Source organism: Caretta caretta, chromosome 7 (assembly GCF_965140235.1).
Source record: "Caretta caretta isolate rCarCar2 chromosome 7, rCarCar1.hap1, whole genome shotgun sequence".
NCBI lineage: Eukaryota > Metazoa > Chordata > Testudines > Cheloniidae > Caretta > Caretta caretta.
The window spans coordinates 61,156,282-61,176,101 of NC_134212.1; the positions used below are offsets into that span (position 1 = coordinate 61,156,282).

The 19,820-nt window shown below is 46.7% G+C and overlaps 2 protein-coding genes across 5 annotated transcripts in view; one reads left to right on the plus strand and one right to left on the minus strand.

The window, feature by feature from the left end:
* Window positions 1-2,050: 2,050 nt before the first annotated feature.
* Window positions 2,051-15,474, minus strand: ZNF511 (zinc finger protein 511). 2 transcript variants are annotated; one of them, XM_048859478.2, is made up of 6 exons: window positions 15,198-15,474; window positions 12,845-12,918; window positions 11,380-11,581; window positions 9,826-9,950; window positions 8,159-8,344; window positions 2,051-2,213 (listed from the first exon to the last, which is right to left on the minus strand). In XM_048859478.2, the coding sequence occupies exons 1-6, from the start codon at window positions 15,336-15,338 to the stop codon at window positions 2,144-2,146; spliced, it is 798 nt and encodes a 265-aa protein (XP_048715435.1). In that variant the 5' UTR covers window positions 15,339-15,474; the 3' UTR covers window positions 2,051-2,143. The 2 variants fall into 2 exon arrangements, with proteins under 2 accessions (XP_048715435.1, XP_048715434.1); XM_048859477.2 differs by having other exon boundaries at window positions 8,159-8,347.
* Window position 15,475: 1 nt separating this feature from the next.
* TUBGCP2 (tubulin gamma complex component 2) overlaps window positions 15,476-19,820 on the plus strand; it is a 93,412-nt gene continuing 89,067 nt past the window's right edge. Inside the window, exons 1-2 of one of the 3 annotated variants that reach the window (XM_048859473.2) lie at window positions 15,476-15,888; window positions 19,612-19,769. In XM_048859473.2, coding sequence (XP_048715430.1) covers window positions 19,620-19,769 — 150 coding nt within the window. In that variant the 5' untranslated portion in view covers window positions 15,476-15,888; window positions 19,612-19,619. Of the gene's footprint in view, window positions 15,889-15,922; window positions 16,012-19,611; window positions 19,770-19,820 lie in introns of those variants that run through there. The other 2 variants (XM_048859471.2, XM_048859475.2) reach the window with 2 other exon arrangements.

Genomic DNA, 19,820 nt, shown 5'->3' on the forward strand with positions numbered 1-19,820 from the left:
CCAGTTCAACCCTTTGATGCCTAGAGATTTTATATTAGGCATCAGATGAAGGGTTTCCAAGAACTCAGCCAGAGTGAGAAGAAGCTCTAGCCAGTCCTGGTCACTTGAACTGACTGTAGGGAGTTTGTCCCACAGCATCTCACAAGCATCAGCATTAGCTGGACCATGGAGAAGAAGTCTGCATAGAAAGCTCCCACCCTTTGCTGCTTCTCCACTGGATCTGTAAGAGGGGTGCTGTCCTCTTCCATGTCCTCCTTTTCTCCATGGCATAGAAGCAGGAGCTGCAATCCACCTCCTGAAGAAGCTGGATACATGATCAGACAAAAGCATCCTGCGTCCAATGGTCATCAAGGGCCCAGAGTTCATCCCGTTTCTCCTGACACTACCTGCAGCAGGATGGATCCCCAGGGTGAGTGGCCAGGCACCTCTCTGGCTCCAAAACCTTTCACTTCAACTGCTCAATCGCCACATCCCTCCTCTGACTGGCCCCCCCGATGTAGTCGTGGCAGAAGAACTGGGCATGTCCCTTCCCCACATCCGACCACCTCTCCCCCCAGTCAGGCCAGCCAGAACTCTTGGAAGGATGCCACAGAACTCACATCTTCCAGGAGGCTGTTAAAATGCCAGTAGGCTAGCCGCAGCTGCCCAGGCATCAAATAAACCATCACAGATACCACATGGTGGTCCAAGAAGAGGACCAACCTGATGCTGGAGGAGTGGGCCCACAAGGAGTTAAAATAGGAAATGTCAATGTGGTCCAGCCAGGCGTGGCATGACTGAGTATCCTCCAAACAGACACAGGAAAAGGAGGTGGAGTCATCCAAGTGGTGGTTGCTCCAGACATCTACCAGGGCATAATGATCTCCCTGAGGATATCCACTGTGGCCTAGCACTTCTCTCATGTACATCCAGGGTGCTGTTAAAATCCCTGCCCAGGACCAGGCACCAGGACCAGGAGAATCCAAAGTGCCAAGGAAGGCAGATGCCCACTGATACAACTGCACCCGCTTTGGGATTGGTATCGGGGCACAGATGTTGACAAGATTGTGGGTCAGCCCCTCCATGCAGACCTAGAGGTGCAGCTGGCACCCTGGCATGACCTTGGCAACCCCAGGACCTTGAACCATAAGTCTGGGGAAAACAGGGTAGCCACCCCATCCAAGAGTGTAGTGAGGTGGTTGAAGTACATCCTGTTCCCTCCTACCCCCGCCACCAGCTGGCTTTGGCAGCTGAATCTATGTGTGTCTCCTGCAAGAAGATCACAGAGTACCACCCCACGTCCCCAAAGCGAGGAGAGTACCTAGCACCAGCAGAGACTCACCCTACAGCCTCTTGTATTCAGAGATGCAATGGTAGTTGGTTTAATTGGGGGCAGCGGCACCACCTGCAACCTGTGCTTGATCCCAAAGGTGTCAGGGAACTGTGGAATCTGTGAGTTCACTGGTAGGCTGCAGAGTACCACTCCTTGGTCCCTTGACTCTCCCCTGATAGGGCCCTGGCACCCTGGAAGAGGAGATTGAGATCCCTCCACTTCTGGAGAGCACCTTCCTCCTGAGCCTCGCAAGTCTTCCAGGTAGCATGACAGGGGCTGAGGTCTCCAGACTTGACTGAGCCCATGGACTCCCAGTTATCCTCCAGCTGGCCCCCATCAATGTCCCCACAGCCTTTTAGGCAGGGGAGTGTTTGCTCCTACTTTGACTGTGATGGAATGCTGGCATACCACCACCTTTACCACATTGTCCACCTCATCCCCGGACAAAGGAGTGAGTGGTGGAGGGAGTACAGAAGCCCTTGGTGGAGTGGGGAAGGGAAACACAAATACAGCCCTTTGGTTAAGTGACCGTTCTCCATGTATTTATGGAACTCAAACATCTACAAACACAAGATCCCCTCCTCCTTCATTCTCTCTTGCTTTTTCCTTTGCTGCAGAAATTGCTGGCATTGGATTATCCATGATCACAATGGACAACCCCAAGCCTTCCCTGCCCTCAGCGTACAGCAGATTCAACACACAGATTGTGCTCAACCAAGAGGAGCAAGCAAACCCATGAATGATTAGTTGTATCTTTTATTAACCTCAGTGGGTGAGGCCTTTTCTGCTTGTCTTTACTTGTCATTCCTTGTGAACCTGCTGCAATGACCTTCATACTTTCTTCTTCATGCTTTTAAATCCTCGGCTGGCGCCCTGCCCGAAGCAAACAGTTGATGGGATTCTACAACAAAAACAAACCCTGTTAATACAAAAATCTTGAGGTCTTGTTTCTTTGTACTTATGTATGTGCCACTCAGAGCAAGCACACTTAACCGGAATGGTCACTTTGCTGAGATGCCTAACAAGATACCAATTTAGTTTGAAAGGGAATGACAATGACTGCTCTTTAACAGAGTACGCATTAGCAAAAGTTCTGCTTCATAGGGACACAGTCAGCAATGTAAAGGCAGGACTTGAATGGGGACAGATGGGTCTGTGAGGATGCAGCATACTTCTACCTCTCCTTGGCAACCCTTTAGTTCTCCACACCCTAAACTCTTTAAAAATCCCTCTAGCCCTTATGAAGGCTATTTAACATCTTCATCAATGACCTGGAAGAAACCATAAAATCATGACTGATAATGTTTGCGAATGATACAAAGATTGGGAGAGTGGTAAATAATGAAGAGGACAGGTCACTGATTCAGAGCTATATGGATCACTTCGTAAACTGTCCACAAGCAAATAATATGCATTTTAATACAGTTAAATGTAAATGTATACATTTTTGAATAAAGAATGTAGGCCACACTTACAGGATGGGGGACCCTATCCTGGGAAGCAGTGACACAAAGAGATTTGGAGGTCATGGCAGATAATCAACTGAACATGAGTTCCCAGTGTGACACTGTGATCAAAAAGCTAATGTGATCCTGAGATGCATAAACAGGGGAATTTCAAGTAGGAATAGAGAGGTTATTTTAGCTCAGTATTTGCCACTGGTGCAACTGCTGCTGTAATTCTGTGTCCAGTTCTGGTGCCCATAATTCAAGAAGGATATTGATAGACTGGAGAGAGTCCATAGAACGATTAAAGAATTAGAAAACATACCTTGTAGAATCATAGGACTGGAAAGGACCTCAAGAGGTCATTTAGTCCAGTTCCCTGCACTCACGGCAGGGCTATGTATTATCTAGACTATCCCTGACAGGTGTTTGTCTAACCTGTTCTTAAAATCTCCAACAATGAAGGTTCCACAATCTCCTCAGGCAATTTATTCCAGTTCTTAACCACCCTGACAGTTAGGAAGTTTTTCCTAATGTCCAACCTAAACCTCCCTTGCTTGAATTTATGCCCATTACTTCTTGTCCTATCCTCAGTGGTTAAGAACAATTTTTCTCTCTCCTCCTTGTAACAACCTTTTATGTACTTGAAAACTGTTATGTCCCCTTATAATGATAAGCTAAATAGATTAAGCTTCTTGAGTGTAACAAAAAGATGGTTAAGCAGTGACTTGATTACAGTCTACAAGTATCTACATGGGGAGCAAATATTTAATTATGGGCTCTTCAATGTAGCAGATAAAGATATAATACGATCCAAAGGCTAGAATTTGAAGCTAGACAAATTCAGACTGAAAATAAAGGCATAAATTTTTTATGGTGAGAGTAATGAATCATTAGAACAATTTACAAAGGGTCACAATAGATTCTCCATCACTGACAATTTTTAAAGCAAGATTGGATGTTTTTCTAAAAGATCTTCTCTGGGAATTATTTTGGGGAAGTTCTCTGGCCTGTGACATACAGGAGGTCAGGCTAGATCATCACAATCGTCCCTTCTGGCTTTGGAATCTACGAATGATACATTCTGTTCACATTTTGAAGGGTTTTTAACAGATGCAGCAGTGTCTGCCTGCAGACAATCTGAAACAGCATCTGTGAGGTTTGAATTTCCCTGTTCATCTCATCAAGTTGGTGAGCTATTGTTAGGCATCTGAGTTGACATGTCAACACTTAACTATTTCACTGCCCAAAGGGGGGTGGGGGGGAATATCACATTATGAAGATCTCCACAAGCTCATTTTGGCACCATGTGTGATACATCTGAAGGATACCTCCTCTTATTCCTCCCTCTTCTGAAATCAAGGAGCCAAGCCCCAAGAGGCTAGCAGGGCAAGCCTCACCAAGAGGGAGTCAAACCCCGCAGAACACACATTATCATTTTTTGAACATCTACACAGTTTAATGTCAGCAGTGTCTTATTTTGGCATCTGAAGCATAAGGACCTTATTTTGTGGCAGAACTTGGAAAACCACTACTCGCCCCCAATTCGATTTTTTGGTAAAGTGAAGTTTAATGAGGCATGCAACAGGCTTGAAGTTATACATTTGTATCTTAAAGGAGACTGAAAAGTCTGTGGCTAGGCCCTGTCTACACAACAAAGTTGCACTGATTTAACTTCACTGGTTTAAAAAGCAATATAGCTAAATGGGTGCAATCTCCTTTTGTAGGCTTTGAAATTTTTACCATTATTATGGGTAGGCAAGGCTTGAAGCCTGGGACTGAGGCCTGAGTCAAGTTAGGGACTTTTACAAAAATATTCACCCTGTTTTTCTGGACCAGTGTTAGCAAGTCTCCTGCAGCTAGAGCCATTTTTCCACTATCTCATTTAAATTTTTTCACCATATTAATGGACAAAATGGTAAAAATGTGCCTGGCCAGTAGAGCCTTGTCTATACTAGGGCTCCCACCAGTGCTCACGCCAGCTCAGCAGAACTGGTGGGGAATTTTTGTTAAGTGAAAGTGACGAGCTTAGGTTTGAGAGAAAATGCAAATAATAAAACAGCAGAAATGCTGACAAGTGAATTAGATCCCAGGAATTATTTTAGACTTAAAAACCTCATGTGTTACTAACAATTAGGGCTGTCAATTAATCACTTTAACTCAAGTGATTACCTCAAAACAAATTAACTTGATTAAAAAATTGTGATTAACTGCAGTTTTAAATCACACTGTTAAACAATAATAGAATACCAATTTAAATTTATTATAAATATTTTGGATTTTTTTCTACATTTTCAAATATATTAATTTCAGTTATTCAGAATACAAAATGTACAGTGCTCACTTTATTACAAATATCCTGCACTGTAAAAAAAAGAAATAGTATTTTTCAATTCACCTCATACAAGTACTGTAGTACAATATCTTTATCATGAAAGTGCAACTTACAAATGGAGAATTATTTTTATTTACATAACTGCAGTCAAAAACAAAACAATGTAAAACTTTAGCGCAGGGGTGGGCAAACTCCATCCCGTCAGGGCTTTGGATCCGGCCCGCGGGATTGTCCCCCGTGGTGCCACAGGCCCCGCGTCGCTCTCAGAAGCGGCTGGCACTACATCCCTGCATGGCCCCTGGGGGAGGTGTGGCAGAGGGCTCCCTGTGTTGCCCTTGCCTCCAGGCACTGCCTCCCGCAGCTCCCATTGGCTGGGAACAGGGAACTGCGGCCAATGGGAGCTTCGGGGTAGGTACCTAGAGGTGTGGCAAGGGCAGCACGCAGAGCCCTTTCCCCCCCCTCTCCAGGTGTCGCGCAGGGAAATGGTTCCAGCTGCATCCTGGAGCAGCGCCGCATAGGGCCCAGGCAGGCAGGCAGCCTGCCCTGGCCCTGGTGCGCACCACTGCCACCCCAGAGCCACTTTAGGTAAGCGGCACCAGGCCGGAGCCCAAACCCCTCCTGCACCCTGCCCCCCCAACTCCCTGCCTGCACCTCACATCACTCCTGCACCCCAACTCCCTGCCCTGAGCCCCCTTCCTGCACCTCGCAGCCCTCCTGCACCCCAACTCCCTGCCCTGAGCCCCCTGCTGCACCCTGCACCCCAATTCCCTTCCCTGAGCCCCCTCGTACACTCCACATCCCTCCTCTGCCCCAATCCCTTGCCCTGGGGCCCCTCATACACCCCACACCCCTCCTTTACCCCAATCCCTTGCCCTGGGCCTGATCCTGCACACCACACCCCCTCCCGCACCCCAACCCCCTGCCCCAGCCCTGCATACAATTTCCCCACCCAGATGTGGCCCTTGGCCCAAAAGGTTTGCCCAACCCTGCTTTAGAGCCTGCAAGCCCACTCAGTCCTAGTGATTGGCTGAACAAGAAGTAAGACAAACAAGTTTATTTTCATTTACAGGAGACAATGCTGCCTGCTACTTATTTACAATGTCACTTGAAAATAAGAACAGGCATTCGCATGGCACTGTTGCAGCCAGCGTTGCAAGGTATTTATCTGCCAGATATGTTAAACATTCTTATCCCCCATCATGCTTCAATTTGCAAATATTTGTAATAAAAAATAATAATATAAAAGTGAGCACTGTATTCTGCGTTGTAATTGAAATATATTTGAAAATGTAGAAAATACTTATAATAAATTTAAATTGGTACACATAATGAACTTCAGATTTAAAAGAAAAGAAAACATAAAAAGCTATAGGTTTTGACCCCCATCCTGGCTCCTGTGCATTGCTGCAGTAGCATACAAGGGTTGTACAGGAACCACAATTAGCTCTACACTGCCCCTTGCAAGTCCCAGTTACACCAGAGGCTGCTCCAACTATACTGATGGCAGTTTCAATCCACAGAGCAGCCCAGAATTTGGAGCCACCTTTGCACAACCTCATCTCACCTGCTGGAGGTACAGCACACAATCAAATCCACTTGCTTTAGCTGGATCTTAAGTATAGGGTTACCATATATCCATATTTTCCCAGACATGTCCGGCTTTTTAGTTCTTAAATCGCCACCCGGGAGGAATTTTTAAATATCTAAAAACGTCCAGGAAAACAGGGATGTATGGTAACCCTAGATGGGAGCTGCCGAGCTGCGGAGCGGGCCTTGCAGGCGCCGGCAACACACAGAGAGCCCTTTCCCCCCCCACCCCGATCCTAAGAGCCAGAGGGACCTCCCAGGGGGCAAGGTGGGGGGTCCCAGCGGTACTTACCTGGGGTGGCTCCCGGGAAGCATCCAGCAGGTCCCTCTGGCTCCTACGGTTGGGTCGGGGGGTGGAGGGCTCTCTGCCCGCTGCCAGTGCCTGCAAGCCCTGACCCGATCCTAGGAGCCGAAGGACCTGCGGCAGGAGGGGTGAGTAGGCGAGTGGGGGCGAGCGAGCCAGTGGCTGGTGGGTGGGCGAGGAGGCAAGTGGCGGGTGAAGAGAAGAGCAGTGAGGGAGCCAGCTGCGGGCTGGAGGGAGGGTGAGGAGGCAGGCGGCAAGCCAGCGGCAGGCGGGGGCAGTGAAAAGGCCAGCAGCAGGCAGTGGGGGTTGAAGAGGTGAACGGCGACAGAGCCAGCGGTGGGCAGGGGTGAGGAGGCAAGCAGCGAGCCAGTGGCAGGCAGGGGTTCTCGGAGCAGGCATGGGGGTTTCTGGAAGGGGAGTGAGGAGGTGAGTGGCAGGTGGGAAAAGGCGAGCGGTGGGTGGGGGACTGAGGAGGGATGCAGCAAGCCAATGGCAGGCCGGGGGTGAGGAGGGTTGCGGTGACGAGGCCGAGCAGGGAGGGGCATGACCTGGGGCAGAGTGGGGGTGGACTGTGGGTGAGGCTGACATCACCCCAATGTGGAGTGTCCTCTGTTTTGAATGTTCAAATATGGTAACCCTACAAAGTAAGACTCAAGAGAAGACTGCACCCCTTCCGGGTCCCCCAGGCTGGCTGATTATTTAAAAAAGGTGAATTTGAGGGCATTTCCTTGGGTGAGTGTGTGCTTCTCATTCATTACACTTCTCTGTTACTGCAAAGATTCTCAGTTATGACCGCAAGAATCAAAGAAATGAATCACTATCAATGCACAATGCATTAAATTTGCAGCTGCCACCTGTTAAGTACAGAAACAGCAGTTTAATCCTAGTAAACTGCAAATAAACACTTAGAATTTGCTTTTCTCTTCAAAGCTCTTTGCAAACATCAATTAAAAGTCATGTTTACTTTTCACAAGTGCTAAGCTTTGTGCATAAATGTGTATTTAGAAGGCTCACCCCTCACTTGGGATGAACACTTAAAGGTATTACTTCGCAATATATCACAAGAGCATCCAAAGGCTCCAGTTAAGGTCAGGGCCCTATTGCGCAAGGTACTGCCCCAGCACATATGAAGACCCAGTCCCTGCTGCAAAGAGTGTACATAAAGGAAAACAGACCTGGATTTATAGAGCTTTTTCTCCTGCAGTGATGAAATTGGGCCACTCACAGGCTGGGTGGGATTCTCCATGCTCTCACTGGGACAGATTTCCATGGAATCCACTTGCAACTGCTCATAAGTCTCCACATTCACATCCATTGGCATGCTCACATCCAGCTTAGAGGGAGGCTTACTGTGCTTAGTGCTGCTGCAGAAACAAAACCCTCCTTTCAGGAGCTGCCAACTGTCTCCTAGTCAGCCAAGGATCAAGGGCCCAAGGTCATTTGATCAGGAGGTTACAAAACAAATTAAGTAAAATAGACTCAGGAGAGTCAGAGCGGGGCTAGCAGAAGGCAGCGAGTGTCCTTGGTCACTCTTGGTGGCCTGTAAAATGTTCAAGCAAGCAGAGCACTGCAGTTCTAGAGGGGAAGCTGTCTCACAGGAGGAACTCTCTTACAAGGGGGTCTTCAGAGTGGAGAGTCAGAACTACTGCATTACAGTACATGGGCTTCACCACAAGCTTCTTCCTTATACCCATAAAGCATAACTGGATACATCTGGCTGAGCAGGGCCAATGAGTTTCCTTCCTTCCATAGCTTAGGGCGTCATGCTCCAAAGAGATGAATGTTGGTGCCTGACCCATGGCTAAGAAAGACACTTTCTACAATCAGCAGTTCACTTCCTTTCCAAGTTCTAAGCCAGGGATCGGCAACCTTTGGCATGCAGCCCATCAGGGTAAGCCCCCTGGTGGGCTGGGCCGGTTTGTTTACCTGCTGCGTCCACAGGTTCAGCCAATCTCAGCTCCCACTGGCTGCGGTTTGCCACTCCAGGCCAATGGGGGCTGCGGGAAGCGGTGGCCAGCACATCCCTCGGCCCACGCCAGAATAGAGAGTGCTGCAGAAGAGGCGAGGGACCGGTGTCGTCTGGCTGTGGGCAGCACCCTAACCCACAGATAGCGTGAACTGGGACGGAATGGCTCTGGCCCTTACTTGTGCAGGGTCACTGGTACCCTCTGGTTGACTTGCCAGGCTCCTCCATCTGGGATAGGATTCCTGAGCATGTGTTGGGCTCTCCAGGCCCATGCACCCATTCTGGGGATGGATCCCTGCACTTGACACAGCTTGGCAGGCCTTTTCCTGCCACTGCTGTCACAATGGAGATTGTTTGCCCTTCAGCCCTGCACTCACTCAGAAAAGGAAACAGAGTGCACCCTTCGGAGCAGAGCAGGTGCTGCTGGGATTGCAGCTCGGCTCTCTGTACTTCAGGGAGAGTGCAAGGGAAGCAGGGGGCTGGGCAAAATGGGGAGGACTCATTGGTTCACGGGTGAGGAGTGAGCAAATGTCTTTTTAGCACCCCTTTCACGCATGTGATGTGGGCAAGTCATCCCTGTTGGAAGGACCTGAAGTCCAGTATTCCTTGGCTCATGAATTCACATGCTAGGCTGTAACATTTTTGCACTCAGTAAACATGTTATACACAAGAGGCCAGAAATAAACTAGTGCAATTACAGGAAGGGAATGCAGGAGCTCTGGAATCTGACACTAGCTTGTGTAAATATGAAGTGCTACTGACTAAGCCCAGAGAAGCATGAGGTTGCTGGATTTTCAGGTGTTCTCTGCTTCTGAGGACCAGTCCTCAGCACACAGAAGGATAAATTCTTGCTTTGTCAGTATATTTCGCACTTACCTTTTAGCTTTTTTTGGTTTATCAAATCGAAAATCAGAAGGATAAAGATGAACTTTGACTAAGTGATCTTTTCTGTCTTTGCTGCTCTTGAACTTCTCTGCACAGCCTTCTACCAAACACTGATACTAAAAAGCAAGAAGAGGGAAAGGTAATTCTAAAACTCATGCAGTATAAGCAAGATGGGAGTTACTCTCACAGAATTTCTCCAAGGCAAGGCAAGGCAAGGCAAGATGTTTACCTGGCACTTCCACATTGATACACAATTCTAAAGATGTATCATCATCATCATCTACTGGATTCTCTCTGAAAAGTGACTTAGTCCAATCACAAACTATTGGGCTCTCCAGCTTTTGTTTATGCATGGAGGAAATGACTTTTCCCTCTACCACAGGAGCCACTGGGTGAAGTATATTTTATGGCCTGTGTTATTATTAAGACCATACGATTGTATGGTTCCTTTTAGCCTTAAAAACCTATGAAAACCAATAAAATTCACACATTACAATCTCCAAGTTACATGGGTGCGCTGAGATTGTTTCACAAAATTTGGAACTAGTTTAACTTGTTGGGAAACTACTTCCATCTCGGATTTTAGGAAAATATTGTTCATTTTCTGCCACCCCTTGCACATGGTTTCTTGATTGCCTGTGTATGAAGCAAAGTCCAAACTCCTAAGGCCCATCAAGCAAAACTCCTGGGAAGTCCAATACTGGAAAGTACCTGCAAATGGTGGCAGCAGGAAACCTCCTTGATAAAAATGTGTAGTTTACAGAGGACAGAAGAGAGAATTATCTGCTGACTGAACTCAGGATGCTTAAATATTAGCAAAGTTTGATTAAACCAGTTAACTATTCCAATTCCACAGATGGGCAAACCGACTACTCCAGCACTGCACAAGCAGCACAGAGCCTGTTTGACAAGAAAACCATTTCCCTTGTTTCTTTCCTGTCTTCACTTTAGGTACTATTGTCCTAGGGAGAAGTTAGCTCAAGTCAGACTTACACACTTGTGTTTATCCACCAATTCTCATTTTTACAATAAGCAAAGGAGAAAGGATGGCTAGTCCTACATGCAGGAGATCTGGGTTCTACTCCTGGCACTGTGTGTGACCATGGGAAAGTCTCTTCCTCGCCGATAGCCAAAGTTTCTCCATCAGAAAAACAAGAATAATACATTCTTAAATCACTGGACATTATGAGGCATTAAGCACATGTAGTGCTTAGAGATCCTTGGACAGAAGGCACTAGAGACTGCAAAGAATATTATTGTTTTCCTTTTGCATGAATCAACTTGTGTCTTGTACTCTGTCTATAACTAGGACCATACCATATACAGTCCATTTTGATCAATTTCATGGTCATAACATTTTAAAATATAGTAAATTTTAGGATTTCCGCTATTTAAATCTGAAATTTCACAGTCTTGTAATTGTAGGGGTCCTGACCCAAAAATGAGTTGGGGAAGAGGGCGTAGCAAGTTTACTGTGCAGGGGGGATTTTTACTAGAAATTTATCACGTGCTGGATACACAATGAAATCTTTGCTTGCAACTCACCATATTTTGCTTCTCTGCCATTATCTGGAAGAGAGAGTCATGCCACTCTAGGATGTGAGTATCCAACAGATGCCCAGAGGGGAAAGAGCGTTTGCAGAAAGAGCACATGTTCCTGTGCAGTGTGTTGTAGTGATGTTCATAACCCTCTAAGGTATCAAAGACCTGGCAGCACCCAACAATATGACAACAGAATTCTGACACCCTAGAAGGAAGCGATGAAAACATTTGTATTTTTAGGTTAAGTCAAGGCCACCCAGAGCATATGGCTCAGTTCTTCTGCATACATCTAAATAAAATCTCTACATTATGGCAGTTTTCATTAATATCTACTCGACACAGGAGAAGATGAGCGCTATTAAACTGGAGACACAATAGAAGTAGTTTGTGAGGATTTTGTAATTAGGAACTCATATTTGTGGCTCAAACTCCTTTTACCTAAGTCACAGCTAGAATCTGTGGGTCATACATACAGAGCTGAACTTACGATAAATTACGGAATGAATTAATACTGAGCAGCAGTATGAGCTATTATATTACAAAATCCCAGTAGATCTCTATGAAATAGCTACACTCACTTTCAGTTTGTTCTCTAGGTATCTTCTAGTTTCAAAATATTCAGTAATCATCCCAGAAAAAACTGGATGAAGATCTTGGGCAATGTGTTCATTTTGACCAGGTTATTCTCCCTGACCAAACAACTGCATATTTTCCCCTGAACTCCAAATATTTTTTAGTTGACTGCAGTAATGATCTATCATGTAATTTGCTCAGATCTTCTAGGTTAGCTGAGATTTATATTCCCAGGTATCTTCAGGAATGCATTGCCCATTTACACCCATGTTTTCTGAAGGGATGATTTCTCCAGATCTGGCAAAGAGATAACCAACATTTCAGATTTAACATCATTTTAAAGCCAGACACTTCCTCAAAACCTGAATTTCTTTCAATAACTATATGGAAAACTTCAGGTTCAATAACTATCACATCATCCACCTTCAAGGCACTTTGTGATGTCTTCCTTCCTTCCTCTCCATCTCCATCTTCATGGTTAGTGCAAAAAAATAGAGACTGAAGACAGATAAGACCCAACTCCAATGACTTATGCTGACGTTTTTGGACTGGTGTAAAGAGAAATATTCCTCTTAAGGAAACAGGAGCCAAAGCTTATCTGAAGATGCAATAAAACAAACAAAAAAAACTGTACCATCCATCAAGAGACCTCTCTTTGTCAAGAAATAACAAAGGGGAATCAGTTTACTTTGCTCTGGTACTAGGAATGATTGAAAGTACTCCATAATTATTCAACATTTGTTTATTCTTAATGAATCCAGTCTGAGCCAGATATATTCAACACTGACAGACAGCATGGACCACAACCTGGTAGTTAGAGGGAGGGTCAAAAATCAATCAAATGCATTTTTGTTACAGGACCCACAACAGAATTTGTCTGAACGACATCACTTACTTGGATCTTTCGGTCACTTCAGTAACATTTGTTAAGATATCTTGGAGATACAAGTGTCTATGTATGTCTCCATCCTGGAACAGGGAATAGCGATTATAGGTATGTTACAGCAATGTGTGTTCAAAAAGCAAATTGGAAATTATTTTTATTCCCAACAAGTAACTCTGTTAAAACAGAGTTAAGAATGAGAATACATGTTACTGTGAACTCGACTCTGGATCAAGGATAACATATTGACCTAACTTTGCTAAACTCAGCTTATAGACCACAATTAAAAGTGCAACTTGGCATACTCAATAGAGCCCCTGGGTTTACGTACACACAAGTACCAGTGTCCTTTACTGTTACTATGAGCTGCTTTGTTGCTAACAACCGAGGACATAATTCTAGAGACACTCAAGGTCACCGAGACTAACTCATGAGTATAATGTTTGCAAAGGATCACACATCCAAAGGGGATTCTTCTATAGCTCTAGTAGAAATGGGCTGTGCTTCTGGAGCAGGAGTCAAGAGTTTTATCTGTGCCATGGCTGAGAAGTTCCAAGTGGCTAAATCAGGCAGCACAGCAACAAATGTGCTGCTATCATGGACTGGTTTCAGTTTTTTTCTTTATAAAAAAATAAATAAAAAAAAGGGACACAGTCCACTGCAGCTTTCAAAGACGACAGTCACTTTGAACTGTGAATCTGTTTCCATACAGCTTCTTTTCTGCCATTACAATCACATTCACACATCTGCACGTATCATGTTGCCTTAGCTGCATACCAGAGCATTCTGGAATAGACTCAGCAGTTCTCCCACAGTGCCTCACCAGGTGATAGAGTGCCCTGACAGGCACCACTAACACAGAGAACATTACCTTCAGACATCATATCACAGAAAGTTGGGAGGACGGAAGACTGACAAAACTGCTGAATTAGTTACAGTGAGACAGCCATGTGCCAGCCTAAGCAACACAGTGAGGTGCCAGTCATGCCATTAACTAGTTACAAACTCAGTTAACAGTGCCAGAGTCTATAACCAAAGGCAGAGGCCTCACTATCCAGGTGAAAGAAGACAAACCCACTCTAGATGCTGGGAAAGGGGAGGGTTGTAACTCCTTCCAGTGTGTTGTCCTTGGCCATGCTAGAGGGCTCTAGCTTTTGTATCTGCTAACAGAAGGCTTATATATTTGAGGCCCACTTGTGTGCTTCTCACCCCAACCTGGCCATTGTTCCACCCTCACAATGGTAGGGCCTTTGAGCTGCTGTGATGAAGAGTGGTGGTGGTGGTGGACGACGAGTCTGCACAGTTCTGCTCCTGGTTCTAACTGGTTTCAAACTTGGTCCTCAACCTCTGTGACGAACTCTAGTGCTGGTCTCTGCTGCTGCTCGGACATTTCCTGAGAGCTGCACAACACAGACAGGATTCCTGACTGTCATTGCTACTTACACAGCTCTGAACAGCAGCAGAGGTACTGCAGCCATCTGTCTGCAGACTTAGGCTCACCTTAGTTTGCTTTGCACTAAAAGACATTTTTTGCAACCAAATGGGCTAGAGACATGAGTATCTGCATAAAACTATGTCATGTAGTCTAGCAGTGCAGACACATACGATCCACGTCCAGGAGCCTGAAGACCCTGGCCATCAGCAGTGCTCAGCACATCAGGGATGAGGGAGATTTAACCCAAAACATTCCCCAGCTAGACCACATGAGGGACTCATCCCTGGAGGTTGCTGGGCTGGACTGACTCCTGCCACCGGTAGGATAGGCTTACAGCAAGTCTCTCAAGTTCGGGCAATTTTCCTGTAACCACAGGTCCTGAGTCACAGGACTACATGAAACGCTCCCGCTGTTCAACAGGAGCATAGTGTTAACACTCCTGATTTGGGGGGAATGGGATTTTGGCTGCGGCTGGGGCCAGTCTGGCAATGACGTGAGAAGCTCCAGCGGTCTAGAAAAGTTGAGCCTCTCTTGGGCGGCCTGCTCTGCTTGCCTGCCTGCGGGGGGCAGAACAGCGTGAAGAGCGAGCAGAGGTGAGGCGCGGGTAGGGGCACAGCGGGGATTCACAGCTCAGTCAGACCGAAACACACAGGACGCCCAAAGAGTCTCGGCTGGATCCAGTTGGTGATTTGTGCTCCGGCGGCACTGGAGCAGGTGTCTCTCGAGGGCAGGGACAGCCCCCGGGCACTGGGTCGGAGGAACTCGGGGGAGCACCGAGAACAGAGCTCGCTGCTGCTCGGCCCAGCTGGTGCCGTCGGGCGCACAGGTACCCTCTCCGCTGGGACTGCATTTCCCAGCCTGCCCCGCGGGTAACAGGCCGGAGGCCACGCGAGGGCTGCCGGGAGCTGTAGTCGCAGCCAAGGCCCTTACCTCAAAGAACTCGTGCTGGCGATGGAAGCGGAGGCGGCTGGGGGAGAAGCAGAAGGGGGCCCGCGGCGGGGTGCGGGGCCGGACGGGCAGCAGCGGCCGCTCCACTCGCAGTGAGACGCTGAGCTCCGGCGGCAGCAGCATCCTGTCGAAGCGGTGTCTCCGCGAACAGGACGCGCTCACCCGACCGCCATCTTTTTGGGGCGAGGGGGGAAAGAGCAGATCACTTCCGGGTCGGCGGGTACTTCCAGGTCACATCGGAGTGGGTCGGGTATCGTGAGGCCTGGGAGCGATCCGGGGCTGTGGTTAGTGAGGAGACTTCCAGACCACCCCGCTCCCGCGGTTCCTCAGCGAGCTAGGCAGCGTGGGGAAACAGGGACAGAGGTGCCCTGAAATGACAGGTCCCGACACTGTTCTCTGATTGGCTCCAGGGATGCTGCCGTTACCGCGTCGGCCAATCGGAGCCTGTGCACCTCTTCCCCGCGCGCAGCTTGGCCGCCGCAGGCGTGCTGCTGGTTACCGTTAACGGCTGCGGTGTGAATTCCTGAATAGCCCCTGGCTCTCCCCTCTCCCACTGGGCGCGCGTCCCGGAGCGCCACCTACCGGCCTATCGACGTGGGGCCTTCTCCGCGCGCGCCGCCTCCCCTCCCAACCGGCGGCGGCGGCGGCGGGAGCGGCTCAGCCCCGGCACAAGGTACCCGCTTTCCAGCGAAGCGGGCGCGGGCGGTGGGACGCATGGGGGTTGGGAGCTCGGCCTTGTCCCATACGCCCCTCAGCGCAAGGCAGGCTGCAGAGCGATTGTCGCCGGCGCTAGGGGGTGAGCGGGAACCTGGGCCTCGGTTGGGGACCCCACAGCAACGGCGGGCCTGGGGTAGCCGTTTCCGTCGTAGCAACGCGGCGGGCAGGGGGAGCTGGCTCTGCGCGGTGGCACTGATCCCCAAGGGGATCTGACCTCCCGCCGAAACCAATAGCAACATTACGACTCGGGGGGTCTCTGGCCCTACGCCCGCTTGGGTTCTTGTTGGTCTTTGATTTGTTTATTACCGTATCTTCTGGGGCGAGCAGGTGCATGACAGTAGTGTCCGTGCAGAGTTGTAGAAAGGCTTTCTTGACCAGAGATTTCCTTTAGAGGTTCAGGCACGGGGCTCACCCAATAGAGAGAGGCGCTCCCTGCTTAGTTTGTATACCAGGTGATTTCTAGCCCCCCTGGCTATAGCATTTTGGTTGTGTCACTGCTCTTGGTTATGGAGGAGCCCCACTACTGCCTGCAGGGATCAAAGTTCGCTCTAATTCTGTGGGAATATCTTTCCCTCCAAACTATGCACATTATTACGTCACTTACCTTAATCTGAATTAATGTGACAGGACCTTTGGTCCCATTATTCTAAGAGTTTGTTCTCTGTCTGGATTTTATTTGGATCTTTTAAAATTATTAGCTGAAGTATCATCTTTTGTTTTTATGCAGTCTCTCTCTCTCTCTCTCTGCTCCTTTCATCTTCTCTTTGCCTGGTCCTGTACTGTCTAATTTATGCTGGTATGTAAGGATATCTACTGACAATAAGTCAAAATCAGTCGCTGTTTCCTCCTCGCCAAAACTCCAGATGTATTTCTGTTTTCTTTACAGGTCAAATCCTGTTGTGAAATAAATCCACCAGGTTCCCCTCAGTCTTATTTTCCCACAGATTTACTGTTAGTATGTTACTTTCTTAAGTGGGTGGGTTTGATTGACATTCCCAGTGAGGTTAGCTAAGTATATTAAAAAATTATGCTAATTTCAGAATAACTGTGTGAGGATTCAGTTATCTCTTTCCCATTAGTTGTTACTATATTTGAAGTTGCAAGAAAATGTGTGGAACTGTAATAAGTAGAAACTGGACACATTTTTACCCTTGACTCTCTAAAGATGAGAAGATCTGCTGTGCTACTCTTTTCTCCCAGGGCTTTTCTAGATTTGGATTTGGAAGATGTTTGGGTTATTAACATGTGTTAGTTAAAAATTTCCAAACCCTAGTCTAGACAAGACCTCACTCTGCGATCCAAGCATATATGTAGAGCAGAATATTGGTTTAGAGAAAGACCCTGCAGATCTTAGAGCATTTTGCTCTTTGTAATCAAATCTGTGTCTCTGTACCATGCCCATCACCTTTGTATCTTGTTGCCAGTATTCAGCTGTTCAGTATTTGCCTATTATTTAAATACCATTTCCTGCTTAACGGGGCTTTTCAGTTTTGTGTCTTTGGTCAAGATGTTTCCTATTTGACATGCAGACTTGCTAGTGTAAACTGATGGTTAGCTGCCTTCCTGCCATTTAGCCTCTAGAGGGCTTCCTCCCCCTTCAATGGGAGACTGTCTCCCCAAGCATACTTTATGGTTGAGTCAGTGTAACTAATGGGGAGCTTAGAGATCTGGTCATCAGATGAAGAGACAAAGTAGGCAGAGGCTGAGAGGCAAAGGAAAGGAAATACTTTTCTTTCTCTAGCTTTTCCACTGTAATCAATAACAGCTAGTCTACATGTGGAAATTGGCTACTGTCATTATTTCAGAATAACAGGTTAGTCTGTATTTGCAAAAAGAAAAGGAGTACTTGCGGCACCTTAGAGACTAACCAATTTATTTGAGCATAAGCTTTCGTGAGCTACAGCTCACTTCATCAGATGCATTCAGTGGAAAATACAGTGGGGAGATTTATATACGTAGAGAACATGAAACAGTGGGTGTTACCATACACACTGTAACAAGAGTGATCACTTAAGGTGAGCTATTACCAGCAGGAGAGTGGGGGGAGGGAGCCTTTTGTAGTGATAATCAAGGTGGGCCATTTCCAGCAGTTGACAAGGACAGTAGGAGGGGAAATAAACAAGGGGAAATAGTTTTACTTTGTGTAATGACCCATCCACTCCCAGTCTTTATTCAAGCCTCAGTTAATGGTGTCCAGTTTGCAAATTAATTCCAATTCAGCAGTCTCTCGTTGGAGTCTGTTTTTGAAGTTTTTTTGTTGAAGAATTGCCACTTTTAGGTCTGTAATTGAGTAACCAGAGAGATTGAAGTGTTCTCCGACTGGTTTTTGAATGTTATAATTCTTGATGTCTGATTTGTGTCCATTTATTCTTTTACGTAGAGACTGTCCGGTTTGGCCAGTGTACATGGCAGAAGGGCATTGATGGCACATGATGGCATATATCACATTGGTGGATGTGCAGGTGATAGTGTGGCTGATGTGATTGGGCCCTATGATAGTGTCCCCTGAATAGGTATGTGGACACAGTTGGCAACGGGCTTTGTTGCAAGGATAGGTTCCTGGGTTAATGGACAGACAGCCCCCCAACCTGAAGCAAATTCTCACCAGCAACCACACAGCAGAACCGCTAACCCAGGAACCTATCCTTGCAACAAAGCCCGTTGCCAACTGTGTCCACATATATGTTTACACAAAGCTAAATTATACTGGCATAATTTTTCTGAAATAGCTATCCTGGTCAATTTCCCTCAGATAGACAAGGCCTAACTCAGTTTTAAGTCACATCTTTTGTGATTTTGGTACAAGTCTGTATATGGACACTTATTCCGAAATCACTGACCAAACTCATACTTGCATAAAAATAACAAGGTGTGAATTACAAAGGATTTTTTTATTTTGATGTAAGTATAATCAATCCAGCCTTCAGAAGCCTGCAGCAGCACCTTCAAATTTAACCTCTGCGGAGTAGAGCCTGTACTCTGCATACTACAAAGCTGTGGGGTAAAAGTTTCAAAAGTGCCTAAGGGGCTTAGGAACTATTGTTTATACATGGAACTATTCAGGGACAGCTATGTGTGGACACACTTATTCAAGAATGTGTGTGCCTTGTTCCTGTTTAGTTTAATACAATTTAAAAGTGGATTGAACTAAAGAGGAATAAAGCACTATTATTCCAGAAAAAGCGTCCACACATGGAGTTATGCAAAAACTGTTATTTCTGCACAACTCCATGGCTATGTACACACTGCAGCTTAAGTTGGTATAAGTTATGTCGCTCAGGAGTGTGAATAAACCACCCCGTTGAGTGATGTAAATTAAACCGACCTAAGCTCCGGTGTGGACAGCGCTATGTCGGTGGGAGAGCTTCTCCTGTTGACATAACTACGAGCCTCTGCACTAGCAGCGCTAAGTTCTGTAGTGTAGTCGTACATTTGTGTAAACAAGCTCTAAGTCCCAATTTCAAAAATGATTTAGGTACTGAAGAGTCTAAATTACATTAACTTTCAAGGAAATTTAAGCTCTGAAGTGCCAAAGTCATTTTTGAAAATGAGACTTGGTCTCCTAGGCCACTAAGGCAATTTTGAACTTTTTTACCCTTGTTGATTAGCTTTGAATTTTAGTGGTAAGGATCATCTGTTGTGTTTTGCATTCAGTGTACTGTGAAATCTGTAACCCTAGGTGGAAGCATGAGTGAATTCCGCATTCACCATGATGTCAATGAGCTGTTAAGCCTGCTACGTGTTCATAGAGAGGAAGGAGCTGAAGTGTACATAGATCTTCTGCAAAAGAACCGAACCCCTTATGTTACCACAACTGTCTCTGCACACAGTGCTAAGGTGAGTTAATTTGGGTTTACTCGCTGCTAGGCTGCAGTGATGATTGAAATG